The sequence below is a fragment of the Poromitra crassiceps genome (genome assembly GCF_964638095.1).
Source record: "Poromitra crassiceps genome assembly, chromosome: 12".
NCBI lineage: Eukaryota > Metazoa > Chordata > Actinopteri > Beryciformes > Melamphaidae > Poromitra > Poromitra crassiceps.
The window spans coordinates 222892-246101 of record NC_139632.1 but is presented as its reverse complement, the minus strand read 5'-3'; the positions used below and the strand labels follow the sequence as shown (position 1 = coordinate 246101).

The 23210-nt window shown below is 43.7% G+C and overlaps 1 protein-coding gene across 1 annotated transcript in view; it reads left to right on the top strand.

The window, feature by feature from the left end:
• Positions 1-23210, top strand: part of LOC310786836 (arf-GAP with coiled-coil, ANK repeat and PH domain-containing protein 2-like) — a gene marked incomplete at its 5' end in the record, with an annotated part of 157934 nt that overhangs the window by 114592 nt on the left and 20132 nt on the right. Inside the window, 8 exons of the mRNA XM_083648153.1 lie at positions 74-125; positions 544-644; positions 4834-4939; positions 5367-5575; positions 8684-8753; positions 9007-9101; positions 9811-10013; positions 22898-22999. Coding sequence (XP_083504279.1) covers positions 74-125; positions 544-644; positions 4834-4939; positions 5367-5575; positions 8684-8753; positions 9007-9101; positions 9811-10013; positions 22898-22999 — 938 coding nt within the window. The remainder of the gene's footprint in view (positions 1-73; positions 126-543; positions 645-4833; positions 4940-5366; positions 5576-8683; positions 8754-9006; positions 9102-9810; positions 10014-22897; positions 23000-23210) is intronic.

The window sequence follows — 23210 nt, the reverse complement described above, 5'->3', positions numbered from 1 at the left end:
TTGAGAGGGCAAGCAGCATCTTCACAACATGCAATATGGTTGTTGTTTTAACTCTGGTGTGATCTTCTCACAGGCGTTGGTTCTCCATCCAAAACAATCAGCTAGTTTACCAGAAGAAATTCAAGGTATGTCAAGTGACTCACACACCTGACCACAATCAAAGATGCATGTGTTTGACTAACCCTTGTAGTTCTAACCAGCACGAAGATCCCCAATCAAATATGCATGTTTGACTAACCCCGACACCCAATGTACACCGGATGCGTTACGGCTGTGTTGCAGATCCGGTAAAACTGCTGGATCAGACTCGCCCTCATGTTAATACAGTAGATATGCAATACTTCCTGTACGGAACAATGATGCACCTGTTCTATTTGTGTCAGATCCTGCATGTGTCTGACAGATGACATGAGTGTGGGTCAGGGTCTGTTCGCAGCCGTACCACATCTGTTCCGGGGCTGGTGGACATTAGCCCTTAGTCCTAACCAGCATAAATATCCCCAATCGTGTGTGTGTGTGTGTGTGTGTGTGTGTGTGTGTCAGGATAACCCTACAGTGGTGGTGGAGGACCTGAGGCTATGTACAGTCAAACACTGTGAGGACATCGAGCGGCGCTTCTGCTTCGAGGTAGTCTCACCCACCAAGTGAGTCCACACACACACACACACAATAACACTACCAGTAGCTGTGGTGTCCTGCATGAGGTGTATTAGGGAACATGCCAAATTGCAGCACAGTGGTGTGACACGGAGCAAAGAGCAGTGGTGTAACACAGAGACAGACGGATCAGACATCAGTGATGTAACAGAGCAGACAGCAGTGGTGTGACAGACAGAGCAGACAGCAGTGATGTAACAGAGCAGACAGCAGTGATGTAACAGAGCAGACAACAATGGTGTGACACAGACACACAGAGCAGACAGCAGTGGTGAGACACAGACACAGAGCAGACAGCAGTGGTGTGACACAGACACACAGAGCAGACAGCAGTGGTGTGACATAGACACACAGAGCAGACAGCAGTGGTGTGACATAGACACACAGAGCAGACAGCAGTGGTGAGACACAGACACAGAGCAGACAGCAGTGGTGTGACACAGAGCAGACAGCAGTGGTGTGACACAGACACACAGAGCAGACAGCAGTGGTGAGACACAGACACAGAGCAGACAGCAGTGGTGTGACACAGAGCAGACAGCAGTGGTGTGACACAGATACACAGAGCAGACAGCAGTGGTGAGACACAGAGACACAGAGCAGACAGCAGTGGTGTGACACAGAGACACAGAGCAGACAGCAGTGGTGAGACACAGAGCAGACAGCAGTGGTGAGACACAGAGACAGAGCAGACAGCAGTGGTGTGACACAGAGACACAGAGCAGACAGCAGTGGTGAGACACAGAGACACAGAGCAGACAGCAGTGGTGAGACACAGACACAGAGCAGACAGCAGTGGTGTGACACAGACACAGAGCAGACAGCAGTGGTGAGACACAGAGACACAGAGCAGACAGCAGTGGTGAGACACAGACACAGAGCAGACAGCAGTGGTGTGACACAGACACAGAGCAGACAGCAGTGGTGTGACACAGATACACACAGAGCAGACAGCAGTGGTGTAACACAGATACACACAGAGCAGACAGCAGTGGTGTAACACAGAGACACAGAGCAGACAGCAGTGGTGAGACACAGAGACACAGAGCAGACAGCAGTGGTGAGACACAGAGACACAGAGCAGACAGCAGTGGTGTGACACAGATACACAGAGCAGACAGCAGTGGTGAGACACAGAGACACAGAGCAGACAGCAGTGGTGTGACACAGATACACAGAGCAGACAGCAGTGGTGAGACACAGACACAGAGCAGACAGCAGTGGTGAGACACAGAGACACAGAGCAGACAGCAGTGGTGAGACACAGAGCAGACAGCAGTGGTGAGACACAGAGACACAGAGCAGACAGCAGTGGTGTGACACAGATACACAGAGCAGACAGCAGTGGTGAGACACAGAGACACAGAGCAGACAGCAGTGGTGAGACACAGAGACACAGAGCAGACAGCAGTGGTGAGACACAGAGACACAGAGCAGACAGCAGTGGTGAGACACAGAGACACAGAGCAGACAGCAGTGGTGTGACACAGATACACAGAGCAGACAGCAGTGGTGAGACACAGAGACACAGAGCAGACAGCAGTGGTGAGACACAGAGACACAGAGCAGACAGCAGTGGTGTGACACAGAGACACAGAGCAGACAGCAGTGGTGTGACACAGATACACAGAGCAGACAGCAGTGGTGAGACACAGACACAGAGCAGACAGCAGTGGTGAGACACAGAGACACAGAGCAGACAGCAGTGGTGAGACACAGACACAGAGCAGACAGCAGTGGTGTGACACAGATACACAGAGCAGACAGCAGTGGTGAGACACAGAGACACAGAGCAGACAGCAGTGGTGTGACACAGACACAGAGCAGACAGCAGTGGTGAGACACAGAGACACAGAGCAGACAGCAGTGGTGAGACACAGAGACACAGAGCAGACAGCAGTGGTGTGACACAGATACACAGAGCAGACAGCAGTGGTGAGACACAGAGACACAGAGCAGACAGCAGTGGTGTGACACAGATACACACAGAGCAGACAGCAGTGGTGTGACACAGATACACACAGAGCAGACAGCAGTGGTGTAACACAGATACACACAGAGCAGACAGCAGTGGTGTAACACAGAGACACAGAGCAGACAGCAGTGGTGAGACACAGAGACACAGAGCAGACAGCAGTGGTGTGACACAGATACACAGAGCAGACAGCAGTGGTGTAACATAGATACACAGAGCAGACAGCAGTGGTGAGACACAGAGACACAGAGCAGACAGCAGTGGTGTAACACAGAGACACAGAGCAGACAGCAGTGGTGAGACACAGAGACACAGAGCAGACAGCAGTGGTGAGACACAGAGCAGACAGCAGTGGTGTGACACAGACACAGAGCAGACAGCAGTGGTGTGACACAGATACACAGAGCAGACAGCAGTGGTGAGACACAGAGACACAGAGCAGACAGCAGTGGTGAGACACAGAGACACAGAGCAGACAGCAGTGGTGAGACACAGAGACACAGAGCAGACAGCAGTGGTGTGACACAGATACACAGAGCAGACAGCAGTGGTGAGACACAGAGACACAGAGCAGACAGCAGTGGTGTGACACAGACACAGAGCAGACAGCAGTGGTGTGACACAGATACACACAGAGCAGACAGCAGTGGTGTAACACAGATACACACAGAGCAGACAGCAGTGGTGTAACACAGAGACACAGAGCAGACAGCAGTGGTGAGACACAGAGACACAGAGCAGACAGCAGTGGTGAGACACAGAGACACAGAGCAGACAGCAGTGGTGTGACACAGATACACAGAGCAGACAGCAGTGGTGAGACACAGAGCAGACAGCAGTGGTGTGACACAGATACACACAGAGCAGACAGCAGTGGTGTGACACAGATACACACAGAGCAGACAGCAGTGGTGTAACACAGATACACACAGAGCAGACAGCAGTGGTGTAACACAGAGACACAGAGCAGACAGCAGTGGTGAGACACAGAGACACAGAGCAGACAGCAGTGGTGAGACACAGAGACACAGAGCAGACAGCAGTGGTGAGACACAGAGACACAGAGCAGACAGCAGTGGTGAGACACAGACACAGAGCAGACAGCAGTGGTGTGACACAGATACACAGAGCAGACAGCAGTGGTGTAACATAGATACACAGAGCAGACAGCAGTGGTGTGACACAGATACACAGAGCAGACAGCAGTGGTGAGACACAGAGACACAGAGCAGACAGCAGTGGTGTGACACAGATACACAGAGCAGACAGCAGTGGTGTAACATAGATACACAGAGCAGACAGCAGTGGTGAGACACAGATACACAGAGCAGACAGCAGTGGTGTGACACAGATACACAGAGCAGACAGCAGTGGTGTAACATAGATACACAGAGCAGACAGCAGTGGTGAGACACAGATACACAGAGCAGACAGCAGTGGTGTGACACAGATACAGAGCAGACAGCAGTGGTGTGACAGATACACAGAGCAGACAGCAGTGGTGTGACAGATACACAGAGCAGACAGCAGTGGTGTGACAGATACACAGAGCAGACAGCAGTGGTGTGACAGATACACAGAGCAGACAGCAGTGGTGTGACACAGATACACAGAACAGACAGCAGTGGTGTGACACAGATACACAGAGCAGACAGCAGTGGTGTGACACAGACACACAGAGCAGACAGCAGTGGTGTGACACAGACACACAGAGCAGACAGCAGTGGTGTGACACAGACACACAGAGCAGACAGCAGTGGTGTGACACACAGACACACAGAGCAGACAGCAGTGGTGAGACACAGATACACAGAGCAGACAGCAGTGGTGTGACACAGACACACAGAGCAGACAGCAGTGGTGTGACACAGATACACAGAGCAGACAGCAGTGGTGTGACACACAGAGCAGACAGCAGTGGTGAGACACAGATACACAGAGCAGACAGCAGTGGTGTGACACACAGAGCAGACAGCAGTGGTGTGACACAGACACACACATCAGACAGCAGTGGTGTGACACAGACACAGAGCAGACAGCAGTGGTGTGACACAGAGACACACACATCAGACAGCAGTGGTGTGACACAGACACAGAGCAGACAGCAGTGGTGAGACACAGATACACAGAGCAGACAGCAGTGGTGTGACACAGATACACAGAGCAGACAGCAGTGGTGTGACACCTGTCTGTCCCAACAGGAGCTGTATGATGCAGGCAGACTCTGAGAAGCTGAGGCAGGCCTGGATCAAAGCCGTGCAGAACAGCATCGCCACCGCCTTCCGCGAGAAGGGAGAAGACGCCGAGGTAAAGCCCAACACAGAGTTTGGAGGGAATAGCGTGATCGTCCCACACGCTACGACTACGTCCTGCCGGTCAAACTACTCTGTCAAAAATCAAAAGTCTGCTTCGCCTCGGACGGTTCACGCCTCCGCGTCGTCCAATCCTTTCTGATAATGTACACCTCGGCGTGCATTAACCCTTACATATACCGTAGTACATCATGTCATTGCAATGCATTCTTTCTTTCACTGCCGCAAGTTCTACTGTTATGTAGCACATCATCTTAATGCTGATCATTCATACACCCACACCCTGCAGTCATCCATATTTCCCCCCCATACCCTATCCTATTACTGTTAAAAGCTGCAACGCCCAAATTTCCCCCCAGGGGTCATAAAGAGTCATCTCATCTCATCCCACCTTATAAATCTGCTCGTCTCTGTCATGGTAGAAGCTGGACAGGAAGTCGTCCACGTCGACAGGGAGCCTGGACTCCGGCGGCGAGCCCAAGGAGAAGTCTCTGAAGGGGGAGAGCGCCCTCCAGAGGGTCCTGGCCATCCCCGGCAACACCTGCTGCTGCGACTGTGGCCAGCCGGACCCCCGCTGGGCCAGCATCAACCTGGGCATCACCCTCTGCATACAGTGCTCAGGCATTCACAGGTAAAGGACTGGTGTTGGGCTGATATAGAGTGAATACATGTTGATTTATAGAGCAGTGAGTGTACACAAAAGAGACGGCAAAGAAAACGGAGACTCGAGTTCAATTCCCAGCAGTGGCACTTCCGGCTTGCTCAGACGTTCCTACAGGTACAATTGCCCCGTGTCTGCAGGTGGGAAGCCAGTGGGGTATGAGTGGGGGAGAGGAACTGGGGGGGATTCATATTGTATATGGATGGACATCAGGGCCGCTCTGTGTACAAAATGTTACACTTGTGACAACCTGTAATTGCATGGCACAGAAAGCAAATAAGGACTCGTATGTATTACTCAAATTACAAAGCTAATTCCTTTTTATGTGTGAAGGTCAGTTGACTCCCTCTCCATAAAAGAGGCGACCACTCAGAGTCCAATCTAACACGCTAATGAGTCTCCATTAATGGGTCTTCATGGTGATTCACAAACATGGTGCATGAGGGGGGGGGGGCAGTGCTGTAATTAAATATCTGTCTTAAAGACAGCACAAACAACGTGTGATGTTTGTTATTTGCGGTTGTCAAGTGAGATGAACATGAAAAGGTCAGATTTTGATAAGTTCCCCTCCACTGCACCAGCAAGGAGCTGCTCCCATCTGAATGAATGATTGTAACACAGAGGGATAAAACGGCAGCCTAAGTGCTGTGTTCGTTTTCTCCAAAACTATCAGTCTAAAACACACCAGTCAAACTATCAGTCTAAAACACAGCAGTAAGAGGCTTTGGGAGGTTCTCTTTAGAGCCACTGGCAGCCACAATCACAGGCTGAAAGGCTGCAGCAGCCCGCTTATAAAAGTGCATAAAGCAATCGACTGTTGGCACCATGTTGAGTCTGTTACTATGTTACTATGTTCTGCTGTTGTCCGTCCGTACGTATGTCCGTCCGTACGTCCGATGTTTGTTAACACGATATCTGAGACATATCTGGACAGAATTTCATCAAATTTGCCTCAAACATCGACTTAGACTCAAGGATGATCTGATTAGATTTTGGTGGTCAAAGGTCAAGGTCACTGTGACCTCTCAAACGCCATTTTCCAGCTTGTTAACGCGATATCTCACGAATGCCTTGACGGAATTTCATCAAATTTGCCTCAAACATCGACTTAGACTCAAGGATGATCTCATTAGATTTTGGTGGTCAAAGGTCAAAGGTCAAGGTCACTGTGACCTCTCGAACGCCATTTTCAAGCTTGTTAACGCGATATCTCAGGAATGGCTTGATAGAATTTCTTCTGATTTGGCTCAAACATCGACTTGGACGCAAGGATGAACTGATTCCATTTTGGTTATCAAAGGTCAAGGTCACTGTGACCTCTCGAATGCCATTTTCAAGCTTGTTAACGCGATATCTCAGGAATGTCTTGATGGAATTTCTTCGAATTTGCCTCAAGCGTCCACTTGGACACAAGGATGAACTGATTACATTTTGGTGGTCAAATTTCAAGGTCACTGTGACCTCACACACCCAATGTCCAAGCTCTGTAACGCAACATCATAGGAGCGACTTGACAGAATTTCTTCCAATTTGCCTCAAATGGCGATTTGGACTCAAGAATGAACTAATGGCGGAGGCATAAGTCTGCGTTGCGGTCGTTCTAGTTAGGTTTATAAATTAAATTTAACAGGAGGCTCCACAGGACACACACACATATATATATACCGTATTTCCTCTAATAGTAACCGGGGCCTTTATTTACTGAGCCGCAGAGAGCCCCCGTCCTATATTAGAGCAGAGGCCTGTATTCGAGTGAGGCCTTTATTTCTTAAAATTAAACTCTCATGGGCATACTCCTTTATTTTTTATTTATTTTTGACTTTTATTGCAAAATATTGCATAAAACCAAACAACGCAAATAAATATTGGTGGTCACTCACTCACTCAGTATCCTCCTCCTCCTCATCTAGTATGTCGGTATCCTCATCATCAACATCATCCAGAACAACAAGTTCATTGTTGACCAGTTCCTCTTCATCTTCCTCATCCTCGGCTGCCTGTCTGTTCTCCTGGTCCCGCTGACGCAGCTAGTGGAACAAAATAGCTAATTTGCATATCGAGTGGAACGAAATAGCTAATTTGCATATCGAGGGTTTATAAGGAGGCTCATTCAACGCAGAGCGTCATTGCGACTTGGGAGCCATGGAGAGTTGTTATACTATTGAGCACAACGCTCTCTTTAAACTTAACGTCAAACTTTCGTCTGGTTCGTTTGGTCGGTGCCATGTTTGTTTTGATTTCTCTGGTTTGTCTGCGTTACGTCCGGTTACGTCACACGGTAGATGCGTTGTGTTATGGGAAATTTACAGTACCGTATTCACCGTAGTTTTTGCTCCTTCGTTTTTTGTTTTTTTTTACCCGGCCTGTATTGAGGGAGGGGCCTTTATTTGTCCGTGCAGGCCGTGCCCCCTGTCCTATATTAGAGCAGAGGCCTGTAATGGAATAGAGGCCACTAATAGAGGAAATACGGTATATATATATCATCTGTCTATTTGATGGAAAAGAACAGATGTTTCTTAGATCAGGTTGTTTTTTTATGAATCATAAAAAGTACCGGCTCTTGAACTGCAGCATCTGGTCATCCTTTGCACTGGGCCTCTAGTTCCAGGTGTTTGTTATTGGTGGGAGGTAGATGTGAGTGCATTTAGGAGAGCCACTCCAGGGGAAAAAGCCTGAAATCCTCAGTATTCATTCTTCTGGCCTACACAGCTATTTTAAGATGACTGCAGGGTTTTTCTGATCACTCCCACTTGGCCAGTAAATCTACAGACCCCAACTCCCACCTTGTGGCTAAAGCGTAAACTGCACCCATGTGTCTTGTAAACTTTGATGGCGGACAAAATGAAAGGGAAAAAAGTACGGAATTGTGTCATTAACATTCCTATACACATGTGCAGAGTTGCATCACTGAAGACTCCTTTACATAATTAAACGCACACTGCTAGTATCTAAGCGTTTCCATTCACCATGAAAGAGTCGTGTGTTTTGTTCTTGTTTGTGGGTTTGTTGTGTTTTGTTCCTGTTTGTGGGTTTCTTGTGTTTTCCTCACACTTGTTGGTGTATTTCCTCCATGTGCAGGAGTTTGGGAGTGCATTTCTCCAAGGTGCGGTCTCTGACTCTGGATACATGGGAGCCAGAACTACTCAAGGTGAGGGAAGAAGGGATGAGAGAGGGGTGGTGACGCGTTCTGGGGAATCACATGGGCTTTTGGTCCTGTCCATCAAATCTACTTGAACCAAAATGCACTGAAATCCTTTTTATTTTATTTTCGTTTGGTACTTTTAATTTATCTGAATTGCCCACACATGCATATCTCCCACCTGCGTCTTATGAGTATCATAGGCTATCAGGTCCATGTTCTCTGCTGTCACATTAATTCACTTTGTTTACATCTTTGACAGTTAATGTGTGAACTGGGGAACGGAGTGATCAACCAGATCTATGAGGCTCGGCGAGAGGAGCTAGCATCCAGAAAACCACAGCCAGGAGACCCAAGGTATGGAAATAGATCTAGACAGTATCATATCTGTTTATCTGGATTTGTTTTATTTTAAATTTTTGGGGGGGTGAATTGAGGAATTCTTATTTCCCCACTGATGTCCATGCATGTTTAGAGTTTTAACAAGTTTCAGGGACAATTCAAACTTAGTCAAATGTTTATCAAATAAAAAAAATAAAAACATCAAAGGTGTAGTTGGGGCGGCTGTGGCTCAGGAGGTAGAGCGGGTCGTCCACTAATCAGAAGGTCGGAGGTTCAATCCCCGGCTCCTCCAGTCCGCATGTCGAAGTGTCCTTGAGCAAGATACTGAACCCCAAATTGCTCCCGATGGCTGTGCCAGCACCCTGCGTGGCAGCTTGCCGCCTTCGGTGTGTGAATGTAGACACATTGTAAAGCGCTTTGGATAAAAGCGCTATATAAATGCAGTCCATTTACTATTTACCATCAATAGTTATGTAAGTTATCATACTATAATCCCTGACATCCTGGGGTGCCCATGCATTTCTAATAGGAGATTACAGCTTTACTGTTTTTGTTTGTTTTTCTCTCCCCTATATTGTCTTATTCCACCTAGAGAAGAGATCTGAAAGCACCAAAATTCACCTGACATCGTCACTGTTTTAGAATAGATATGTATATGTATGTGCTAGCTGGGGTTAATTTCACACCTTCACAACCAAACCCTGTGCCTCTTCTTTCCCACCAGACATGAGATCGAGGCCTACATCAAAGCCAAGTACGTGGAGCGCCGCTTTGTCCGCCGGCCGTCAGACGAGGAGCTCCGCAGCAAGGTGGTTTCCCTCAGCAAACAGGAGAAGAGGCTGAGCAGCAGCTCTGAACATCTGCCCCCCCGACCACCACCGCCCACCCCCAAACTACGACCCGGCTCCAATGCCTCAGGACAGTCCGGTCAGTAAGACAAGTGCACCCTCGACCCAATACTTTGTTACCCGTAACCTTCTCCTTCTCCAATACTTTGTTACCCGTAACCTTCTCCTTCTCCAATACTTTGTTACCTTTGTAACCTTCTCCTTCTCCAATACTTTGTTACCTTTGTAACCTTCTCCTTCTCCAATACTTTGTTACCTTTGTAACCTTCTCCTTCTCCAATACTTTGTTACCTTTGTAACCTTCTCCTTCTCCAATACTTTGTTACCTTTGTAACCTTCTCCTTCTCCAATACTTTGTTACCTTTGTAACCTTCTCCTTCTCCAATACTTTGTTACCTTTGTAACCTCTGCACCTAAAGCCTTTGAGGGAGATTAAAGATGACTTCAAACATCATCATACACTCTTAAAGGTGCGCTCTGTCAGGATTTTTGGGGCCGGTGTGCATGCACAGCAGGGCCCCTACATTCGACTCTGTCGCCCAGATTTGAGCACGGATTCAGGTTCTAAATGTCTTTCCACACTCCCAGCATGCATTTCGGCATAAGCAGAGGCAGAACGCAGCAGATAAGCTCCGGAAAGTTTTTTACAATTTAAAGTTTTATTTCATCACTAAATTAATTTCTGATGACTTTTGATGCCTACAAGCAGGGTAGTAGGTTTCAATAAGTGCCACTTTACGAACATTTATGGCGAAAAATGGCAAAAAGTTCCAGAGCACAATTGGCTGCATCTACATCAGCTGAGCTTTTTATTTGTGTAGTACTGCAGGCGGCCTCTGCGCTGGTATTGCGCAATACCCTCAAGAACGCATCGTCTCAAACTGCCAACAGCGTCATGTGTGCTTGTGACCTAGCAAGTTAATTCTTCCAAGAACGACTAGCAAGAACGTTCTCCCCAAGAACACAAGAACAAGAATGCATTCTTGGTATTGAGAAACGGCCCAGGTATACTGTGGCTAGCTCGTTACACGGACACGGAGGACGCTGCAGCTCCACACTACTTTTTTGCTTGTTACATGGAGGACGCTGCAGCTTGACATGCCACAGTAAGGGTAATGAATATGCTACGTGAACGTTAGCAGGTACTTTAGCCTATGCAGTAGGCTAAGTAATAGGCTATCATCTCATTGTTGCTAGGTATGTCTCCACTATATGCACTCGCGGAGTGGAGACATGAGGAGTCTTTGTTTAGAAAGAGCTGGGGGGAGGGGGGTGCTGGCGAGTGGAGTCCGTAGCAGTTGTATAACATAACACAATAGACAGGCAGTAATTTAAATGAAATCTCCATAACGTTACAGCATATAATAGCGTATAATAACCAATTGCCCGAACAATTCATTAATATGCTACGTCAACGTTAGCGGTCCATAACGTTACAGCGTATAATAACCAATTGCCCGAACGATTAATTCATATGCTACGTGAACGTTAGCAGTCCATAACGTTACAGCGTATAATAAGCTATTCCCCGAACGATTAATTAATGAATATGCTACGTGAACGTTAGCGGGTACTTTAGCCTATGCAGTAGGAGTAATAGGCAATAGGCTACCATGCACCGGCCCTATGCCAGGTTTCCACCTGGCCTTGTTTCATTTGATTTTGCTTTAGTTAAAATTACTGTATAATTACTGGTAATTAATTTGCACCATATTAATAAATGATACAACACATGAAGAAGACAGGAAAAAAAGGCAAAATCTTAAGGAACCTCATGGGACTTATAAGAACATCTCATCTCATAAACAAAGACACAACTGAATTGGATAACAGTGGGTTTTGGATGGTGTGAGAAAAGGCCAAGCGGTGGTCAGCTGAAGGGAGTCAATATAACCCTCTTTTCCTCGTGTGATATTGAGATGTCTTGGAAGATGAGATGTTTCAGTGTTAAAAATCCAAAACAGCAGTCAACTGACAGTAGCTTTTCCTTTAGTGTCACTGTGATAGACTTGTGCCCGTCCCCCTCTTCAAAAACCATATCAAACACTCCAGTATGCTGAAAGCCTGCTGGGAGTTACACTACAGCAAGAGGACAGAGCCAGTGTCCTCTGTGCTCGTGGTTGATTCCCATCGGGGCCGTGGCCCCCCCTTCACGCTGCTGCCAGGTGCCTCTGCCCAGTGGAGGTGCCTCTGCCCAGTGGCATATGTTCTGTTGACAGCATATGTTCTGTTGACAGCATATGTTCTGCTGACAGCATATGTCTGGGCCCTCTCTGCCTGCCATCGCTTCTTGTGCTCTGTCTCTCCTTCAGTGTAGCTGAGCTGGTAGTCTAACCTCCTGTGCTTCCACCCTGTGCCTCTCTCTCTCTCTCATTCTCTTTTGTTTCTCCTCCTCTGGCTGTTCTGTGCTTCTGGACTAACCCCTGCTCTTGCTGCCTGCCCCTAACCCTTCCTACCCCCCCCCCCCACCCCCCGCCACTCACTTGACCCCCGTGGCCCCTCCCTCCACTCCCTGCGACCTCCCATCCTCCCTTGCGTAGCTGCTGCCGGTGGCTCGGAGGCCCGCCGCGACTCTCTCTTCTGTCCCGACGAGCTCCACTCGCTCTTCTCCTACTTTGACACCTCCTCCAAGCTAAGGAGCAGTAAGTACTGAAGGCACTGTCTCGCCTCATCCTTCCCTCTCCAACCCTCCGTCCTGTCCTGCTCACTGCTTGGGACTGTGGACTAACACCCATCCATCCTGTTCCTCCCCCCCATCCCAAGCCTTCCAATGGACCATCCCATCTTGTTATTGTAGAATGTACTTTGGGAATGTACCATGTGTTCTTCCCAGGGAGGGGCGGTGGGTAGTGTTCCTCACACATGATTGTGGTCTTGTGTCTTGCATTTGGTACTTGGGGTTGTATCTTTCTCATCGTTAGGGGTGTGAATCTTTGGGTATCTCATGATTGGCTTTAGATTCCTGGGGTCACAATTCGAAATTCGAAATCAATTCTCGATTCAAAATTATTCCCGCTTCAGTACATAGGGGGATTTCAGGATCTACTCCAGTCCGCTGTGTGCTAAGAAATGCTAAGCAAATTATGGCATGAAAGCAGAATAAAGTGGATGAGATGATGTCGTTTTATATTTAAAAAAAAGTGTTATCAACTGATTGCAATAATGTAAACACAGTAGTACACACAAAGGCAAACCTAAGCCAAAAGGTAACATTTATTCATGCTAAAATTTCACAAATAAAAACGTCTTGGTATTTTTAGTGACTTCAAGAAAAATTAGTTCAAGTAATACAAAAAATGAAAAATGCTCTTACATAGAAAAAACGATTTTTGAAAGTTGAGAATCGATTCATGTAAGAAACGCTATTCTTACATGAATCGAGTTTTTTCTGACACCCCTACTCATCGTGTGTGGTATTCAGGGGCTTGACTCATTGGGTAAGGTGGTGATCTGTTGTTGAATTCACTTTCCATGTTGGCTTCATTTGGGATTTTGTGGGAATACATACATGTACAAAATATTAGGACCACCTGCTCTTTCCAACAAATAATAAAACACACACACACACACAAATTTTAGCAGAATGCCTTCCTCAGGGCTTCATTACCTAGAGACAATAGCTTGTCACGGATCCTTAAAATCCTTGAAAGTTTGTGAATTTGAGAGAAAAAAAATCAAGGCCTTGAAAGTGTTAAAAAAAAATAGACATAAATATAGACATAGGTCATTGAAAGTGCTTGAATTTATGTCTTATGCAAGATTAGAAATGTACATTGTTTTGATTTGAGGCTATACGTTTCGCTGTTTGCACAACAAGCAAGCAGTAACTGTAATTAACCTTGATCTGTGTCTCAAACTATGCCGTGCCGTGCTGGGTGGGTCCGTGCCGTGCTGGGTGGGTCTGTGCCGTGCTGGGTGGGTCCGTGAATCTGAGGGAATTGGGTCTGGAAAGAACTTGAAATGTCCTTGACTTAGATCTTTTTTTAGAACCCCGCTCGTTATGATGATCAGTTGAAAGCTCGTTATGATGATCAGTTGAAAGCTCGTTATGATGATCAGTTGAAAGCTCGTTGTTTAGTTTTGCTTCAGTCATGGAGACACGTTTTAGACGGACTTTGAAACCTTGAGACAAGACATGATGTAAGAAAGGGAGTTGGCAGTAGAAAGTCTAAAGGTGCCCATACGGAAGAGGCATATATACACATATATGTAGTAAACATACATGTAGTATATGTTCATATAAGTATTCGACATATATCCACATATATATCCAGGATATATGTGCATATATGTGCATATGTATCACAATATATGAACATGTATGGAATTGGAACGTTTCATATATGGTCCATATATGTTAGTCCTATATAATTATATATGTGCATACATGTATAGATTGTATATGGACACATATGGTAATTAATTATATGTACATTTGTATGCATTGACACTATACGGACATATATGCTTAATACATATAAAACTATATATGAATAATAACTATACATACATATATGTTTTATTTTATATGAACATATATGACTATTACCTGTGTATAACTGTATGTATTTACCTGTATTCGACATATATCCACCTATATATCCAGGATATGCGTGCATATATGTGCATATATATCACAATAGATGAACATGTATGGAATTGGAACGTTTCATATATGGTCCATATATGTTTGTCGTTTATAATTATATATGTGCATACATGTATAGATTGTATATGGACACATATGGCAATTAATTATATGTACATTTGTATGCATTGACAGTATACGGGCATATATGGTTAATACATATATAACTATATATGAATAATAACTATACATACATATGTTTTATTTTATATGAACATATAATACTATTACCTGTGTATAACTGTATGTATTTATCTGTATTCGACATATATCCACCTATATATCCAGGATAGATGTGCATATATGTGCATATATATCACAATATATGAACATGTATGGAATTGGAACGTTTCATATATGGTCCATATATGTTTGTCCTATATAATTATATATGTGCATACATGTATAGATTGTATATGGACACATATGGCAATTAATTATATGTACATTTGTATGTATTGACACTATACGGGCATATATGGTTAATACATATAAAACTATATATGAATAATAACTATACATACATATATGTTTTATTTTATATGAACATATATGACTATTACCTGTGTATAACTGTATGTATTTATCTCTATTCGACATATATCCACCTATATATCCAGGATATATGTGCATATATATCACAATATATGAACATGTATGGAATCAAAACACATATCTCTTAATTAAAAGAGATGTAATTTTCCAAATTATTTTTGATTGAACAACATCTCAGAAGTGAAACCCACCATGAAAATGGTTAGTTTTGTGCAAGACTTCCAGCACTACTGGATATTTTCAAGGTTTGTCCAGTGTGCATGAGATTTAAAAATAAGGGTTTTTTGACAGTGGAGTCATTAAAATGCCCCACAGTCTATATTATGGTTTTAGTGTAAACATTATATATTATATATGATTTAGAAGCTCATCGTAAAGCTGATTCCAAATATATAATTTAAAAGCTTCATAAATTAAATCCTGTGGAGTTATTAACCATATTAGATCCCTAATCTCTGCCCCAAATGCATCATGGGACTTCCATGCAAATTCTGGAGAAATGTTCACGCCCCCTCCAACCAGTCTCTCTGCTGCACCCTGGATTACTTACATGAACATAGATGATCACATGTATGAGAATACTCATATATGTTAATTGCTTATATGAGCATACCTGCTGACATATGTCAGTAAAGTCATGTTAATTGCTGATATACACATATATGTAGACATATGTAAGTAAAGTCTTCTATGTTAATTGCTGATATACACATATATGTAGACATATGTAAGTTTAACCCTATATGTTCAATGCGTACACAAACATATATGATTACATGTATGAGAATATCCGCATATGTTAACTGATTATATGAGCATATATGTTGACATACATAATAGTAATCATATATGTTTAATGCTTATACGAACACATATTTTGATATGGAAGAGAATAACATATATGTGTGTTGCTTGTATTTGCATATATGCGGAAATATGTAGAAATATTCTTATATGTTAATTGCTTATATGTACATATATCTAAACATATGCGAGAATACCCCTGTATGTCCATTACTTGTATGAACATATATGATCACATGTATGAGAATACTCATATGTTAATTGCTTATATGAGCAAACATGCTTGCATATGTAAGTAAATTCTTATATGTTAATTGCTGATATGCACATATATGTAGACATATGTAAGTTTAACCCTATATGTTCAATGCTTACACAAACATATATGATTACATGTATGCGAACATCCGCATATGTTAATTGATTATATGAGCATATATGTTGACATACGTAATAATAATCATATATGTTTAATGCTTAAATGCACACATATTTTGATATGCAAGAGAATAACATATATGTGTGTTGCTTGAATTTGCATATACGCAGAAATATGTAGAAACATTCTTATATGTTAATTGCTTATATGTACATATATCTAAACATAATAGAATAACCTTGTATGTCCATTACTTGCATGAACATATATGATCACAAGTATGACAATACTCATATATGTTAATTGCTTATATGAGCATACATGCTTACATATGTAAGTAAATTCTTATATGGTAATTGCTGATATGCACATATATGTAGACATATGTAAGTTTAACCCTATATGTTCAATGCTTACACAAACATATATGATTACATGTATGCGAACATCCGCATATGTTAATTGATTATATGAGCATATATGTTGACATACGTAATAATAATCATATATGTTTAATGCTTATATGCACACATATTTTGATATGCAAGAGAATAACATATATGTGTGTTGCTTGCATTTGCATATATGCAGAAATATGTAGAAATATTCTTATATGTTAATTGCTTATATGTACATATATCTAAACATAATAGAATAACCCTGTATGTCCATTACTTGCATGAACATATATGATCACATGTATGACAATACTCATATATGTTAATTGCTTATATGAGCATACATGCTTACATATGTAAGTAAATTCTTATATGTTAATTGCTGATATGCACATATGTGTAGACATATGTAAGTTTAACCCTATATGTTCAATGCTTACACAAACATATATGATTACATGTATGCGAACATCCGCATATGTTAATTGATTATATGAGCATATATGTTGACATACCTAATAATAATCATATATGTTTAATGCTTATATGCACACATATGTTGATATGCAAGAGAATAACATATATGTGTGTTGCTTGCATTTGCATATATGCAGAAATATGTAGAAATATTCTTATATGTTAATTGCTTATATGTACATATATCTAAACATATGCAAGAATAACCCTGTATGCCCATTACTTGCATGCACATATATGATCACATGTATGAGAATACTCATATATGTTAATTGCTTATATGAGCATACATGCTTACATATGTAAGTACATTCTTATATGTTAATTGCTGATATGCACATATGTGTAGACATATGTAAGTTTAACCCTATATGTTCAATGCTTACACAAACATATATGATTACATGTATGCGAACATCCGCATATGTTAATTGATTATATGAGCATATATGTTGACATACCTAATAATAATCATATATGTTTAATGCTTATATGCACACATATGTTGATATGCAAGAGAATAACATATATGTGTGTTGCTTGCATTTGCATATATGCAGAAATATGTAGAAATATTCTTATATGTTAATTGCTTATATGTACATATATCTAAACATATGCAAGAATAACCCTGTATGCCCATTACTTGCATGCACATATATGATCACATGTATGAGAATACTCATATATGTTAATTGCTTATATGAGCATACATGCTTACATATGTAAGTACATTCTTATATGTTAATTGCTGATATGCACATATGTGTAGACATATGTAAGTTTAACCCTATATGTTCAATGCTTACACAAACATATATGATTACATGTATGCGAACATCCGCATATGTTAATTGATTATATGAGCATATATGTTGACATACGTAATAGTGAGGTCTCCAGACCATAGTTCAAGCAGAAGGCCACTCACGCGTAATCCGATCTCAACGTGGTCAAAAAATCCTAGTACGACGTCTGCTATGACGTCAAACATGACGTCAGTTAATCCTCATATATATAGCAAGGGTCCTACGTCACCTCTCTCTCTCTGGCCGACCATAGCAGCAGCAGCCCACGGCAGTCCATCTCCCTTGAAGCCGGCCCCGAAGCGTTGTTTTGCACCAGATCCGCAGACCGAATCAGCACCCACAAGCCTTCTCTACCCGTGGATATTCCCATTCCTGGCATGTCGAGTTCAGTCATCGGTCCCCTGTCCCGGACCGGCCACGGAGCGTACTTGCCTTCCGAGGTGCCTGACGAAGACGTTGGCGAAGCGACCGGACCACAGGCTGCCAACATAGCCCCCCGCGCGCCACTGCGACGGCCCCGGTAGGAGAGCAGAAGACGAAGCGCCGCGCCGCGGACGCCCAAGAACGCGTGCGAGCGTGCCGGAGGGAGAGGCCGATCGGCGCGGACGTGCGAGAGGCCGCGGGCGAAGACCAGTAGAGGCAGCCGCCCCCAGAGCCGGGAGCCGCTGGGGAAATGGAGGCCGCGGGGCCGCCGCGAGACGCCACGTACTTCCTGGTCGCACTGACCCCCAGGCCGCCGGGCAGATTCACGGGGGGAAAGAGAAAGAGAGAGCAAAAAAGTCAGGGTAGTCGCGCCAAGGCAGCCAAGTAGGCCAAGCCGGGAAGCGCCAAGCTAAACTCTAATGTACCAAGATCGAAGGCCCGACCGAGTTAGGAGCGCCGGCCGCAAATAGCCGTTAGCCGCTAAAAGGTCGAAGGCCGGAAAAGTACAATGGCGAAGCGCCAAGGCGGCCAGGTAGGCTAAGCTGGGAAGCGCTATCGCGAGGTGCCCGACCGAGTTGGGAGCGCCAGCCGCAAATAGCTGTAAGTCGCTAAAAAGGTCGAAGGCAGGAAAAGTACAATCGTGAAGCGCCAAGGCGGCCAGGTAGGCTAAGCTGGGAAGCGCTATCACGTGCCCGACCGAGTTGGGAGCGCCAGCCGCAAATAGCTGTAAGTCGCTAAAAAGGTCGAAGGCAGGAAAAGTACAATCGTGAAGCGCCAAGGCGGCCAGGTAGGCTAAGCTGGGAAGCGCTATCACGAGGTGCCCGACCGAGTTGGGAGCGCCAGCCGCAAATAGCTGTAAGTCGCTAAAAAGGTCGAAGGCAGGAAAAGCAAGATCGAAGGCCCGACCGAGTTGGGAGCGCCAGCCGCAAATAGCTGTAAGCCGCTAAAAAGGTCGAAGGCCGGAATAGTGCAATCAACTACTGGCGCCTGCAGATCTCAATTAACCTCCGGTAATCAGATCTTCCTTTTGGGGGATCTCCTAGCCCATGCAGGCGCCCTCCTCTGCCTCAAGAGCAGCGCCACTGGCCAATGGAGTCAAGCGCCAAAGCATTTGCCATGCACGCCGATTGCTAAATAAAGTTTGTCTAATCCTACCAACTGGCCTCTCCTGATTGAAGTGAGGTCTCCAGACCATAGTTCAAGCAGAAGGCCACTCACGCGTAATCCGATCTCAACGTGGTCAAAAAATCCTAGTACGACGTCTGCTATGACGTCAAACATGACGTCAGTTAATCCTCATATATATAGCAAGGGTCCTACGTCACCTCTCTCTCTCTGGCCGACCATAGCAGCAGCAGCCCACGGCAGTCCATCTCCCTTGAAGCCGGCCCCGAAGCGTTGTTTTGCCCCACCCACCTCCCCAGTCCACCACCAACGAGTCTTGACTCCTGATCCCCCACGGGGGGGGGATCTCCTAGCCCATGCAGGCGCCCTCCTCTGCCTCAAGAGCAGCGCCACTGGCCAATGGAGTCAAGCGCCAAAGCATTTGCCATGCACGCCGATTGCTAAATAAAGTTTGTCTAATCCTACCAACTGGCCTCTCCTGATTGAAATAATCATATATGTGTAATGCTTATATGCACACATATTTTGATATGCAAGAGAATAACATATATGTGTGTTGCTTGTATTTGCATATATGCGGAAATATGTAGAAATATTCTTATATGTTAATTGCTTATATGTACATATATCTAAACATATGCAAGAATAACCCTATATGTCCATTACTTACATGAGCATATATGATCACATGTATGGGAGTACTCATATATGTTAATTGCTTATATGAGCATACATGCTTACATATGTAAGTAAATTCTTATATGGTAATTGCTGATATGCACATATATGTAGGCATATGTAAGTTTAACCCTATATGTTCAATGCTTACACAAACATATATGATTACATGTATGCGAACATCCGCATATGTGAATTGATTATATGAGCATATATGTTGACATACGTAATAATAATCATATATGTTTAATGCTCATATGCACACATATTTTGATATGCAAGAGAATAACATATATGTGTGTTGCTTGCATTTGCATATATGCGGAAATATGTAGAAATATTCTTATATGTTAATTGCTTATATGTACATATATCTAAACATATGCAAGAATAACCCTGTATGTCCATTACTTGCATTAACATATATGATCACATGTATGAGAATACTCATATATGTTAATTGCTTATATGAGCATACATGCTTACATATGTAAGTACATTCTTATATGTTAATTGCTGATATGCACATATGTGTAGACATATGTAAGTTTAACCCTATATGTTCAATGCTTACACAAACATATATGATTACATGTATGCGAACATCCGCATATGTTAATTGATTATATGAGCATATATGTTGACATACGTAATAATAATCATATATGTTTAATGCTCATATGCACACATATATTGATATGCAAGAGAATAACATATATGTGTGTTGCTTGTATTTGCATATATGCGGAAATATGTAGAAATATTCTTATATGTTAATTGCTTATATGTACATATATCTAAACATATGCTAGAATAATCCTATATGTCCATTACTTACATGAGCATATATGATCACATGTATGGGAGTACTCATATATGTTAATTGCCTATATGATCATATATGTCAATTTATATTTGGATCACATATATGATCCTCACATATATATGCATATATCTCAGGTGGGTTTGTATGCAAAGTGCATACATGTACATGTATGTGACATATATGTGGACCTTGTGTCGGATGTATGTCCATATATGTGTATATATGCCTCTTCCGTATGGGTGGCCAAATTAGCTGCAAAGTTGCTGATTTAAAATTTCTTGACTGGGTGTGAAAATCTGGGAAGGAAACGTGAATGAGTAACACTCTCTTCCCCCCTTCAAGAACTACCACTGAAGTGCTCTTGAGCAAGGCACTAAACCCCCATCTGCTGCAGTAGAGCTGCTCAGTGGCCAACACTTTGAGTGTGAAGCAGCAGGGCATTGCTGAAAACCAGCATGGGCCAAATGACCTAAAAAGCCCACATTCAGAAGGTGTTCCTTTTATTTGATACATGTGTGTTGCTGTACAGGTGATACATGTGGTTACAGGTGTGTACAGGTGATACATGTGTGTGAAGTGTGTTGCTGTACAGGTGATACATGTGTGTTAAGTGTGTTGCTGTACAGGTGATACATGTGTGTGAAGTGTGTTGCTGTACAGGTGATACATGTGTGTTAAGTGTGTTGCTGTACAGGTGATACATGTGTGTTAAGTGTGTACCTGTACAGGTGATACATGTGTGTGAAGTGTGTTGCTGTACAGGTGATACATGTGTGTTAAGTGTGTACCTGTACAGGTGATACATGTGTGTGAAGTGTGTTGCTGTACAGGTGATACATGTGTGTGAAGTGTGTTGCTGTACAGGTGATACATGTGTGTGAAGTGTGTTGCTGTACAGGTGATACATGTGTGTGAAGTGTGTTGCTGTACAGGTGATACATGTGTGTTAAGTGTGTACCTGTACAGGTGATACATGTGTGTGAAGTGTGTTGCTGTACAGGTGATACATGTGTGTTAAGTGTGTTGCTGTACAGGTGATACATGTGTGTTAAGTGTGTTGCTGTACAGGTGATACATGTGTGTTAAGTGTGTTGCTGTACAGGTGATACATGTGTGTGAAGTGTGTTGCTGTACAGGTGATACATGTGTGTTAAGTGTGTTGCTGTACAGGTGATACATGTGTGTGAAGTGTGTTGCTGTACAGGTGATACATGTGTGTTAAGTGTGTTGCTGTACATGTGATACATGTGTGTTAAGTGTGTACCTGTACAGGTGATACATGTGTGTGAAGTGTGTTGCTGTACAGGTGATACATGTGTGTTAAGTGTGTACCTGTACAGGTGATACATGTGTGTGAAGTGTGTTGCTGTACAGGTGATACATGTGTGTGAAGTGTGTTGCTGTACAGGTGATACATGTGTGTTAAGTGTGTTGCTGTACATGTGATACATGTGTGTTAAGTGTGTACCTGTACAGGTGATACATGTGTGTGAAGTGTGTTGCTGTACAGGTGATACATGTGTGTGAAGTGTGTTGCTGTACAGGTGATACATGTGTGTGAAGTGTGTTGCTGTACAGGTGATACATGTGTGTGAAGTGTGTTGCTGTACAGGTGATACATGTGTGTTAAGTGTGTACCTGTACAGGTGATACATGTGTGTTAAGTGTGTACCTGTACAGGTGATACATGTGTGTTAAGTGTGTACCTGTACAGGTGATACATGTGTGTGAAGTGTGTTGCTGTACAGGTGATACATGTGTGTACCTGTACAGGTGATACATGTGTGTTATGTGTGTACCTGTACAGGTAGATTCTCACACTCAGGCTGTTTGTGTTACAGTCAAAAGTGCGGACAGCGGCATCCAGAACAGTGCTGACGGGAGCAGGGAGATGCTGGCCACCACCCCCTCCACTAACAGCCTGGGAGACGCAGGAGACGCAGGTGTGAGACACACACACACACACAACACATACACAACACATACACATACACACAACACATACACACACACAACACACAAGCAGGATTGAACATTAGCGTAATTTGGTTTGATGTGATTGGAGTACCAGATGGGTGGGTTTTACTGAACCAGGACAGTTCAGATATCATCAGATAAGTTATAAATCTCTCTCTCTCTCACACACACACACAC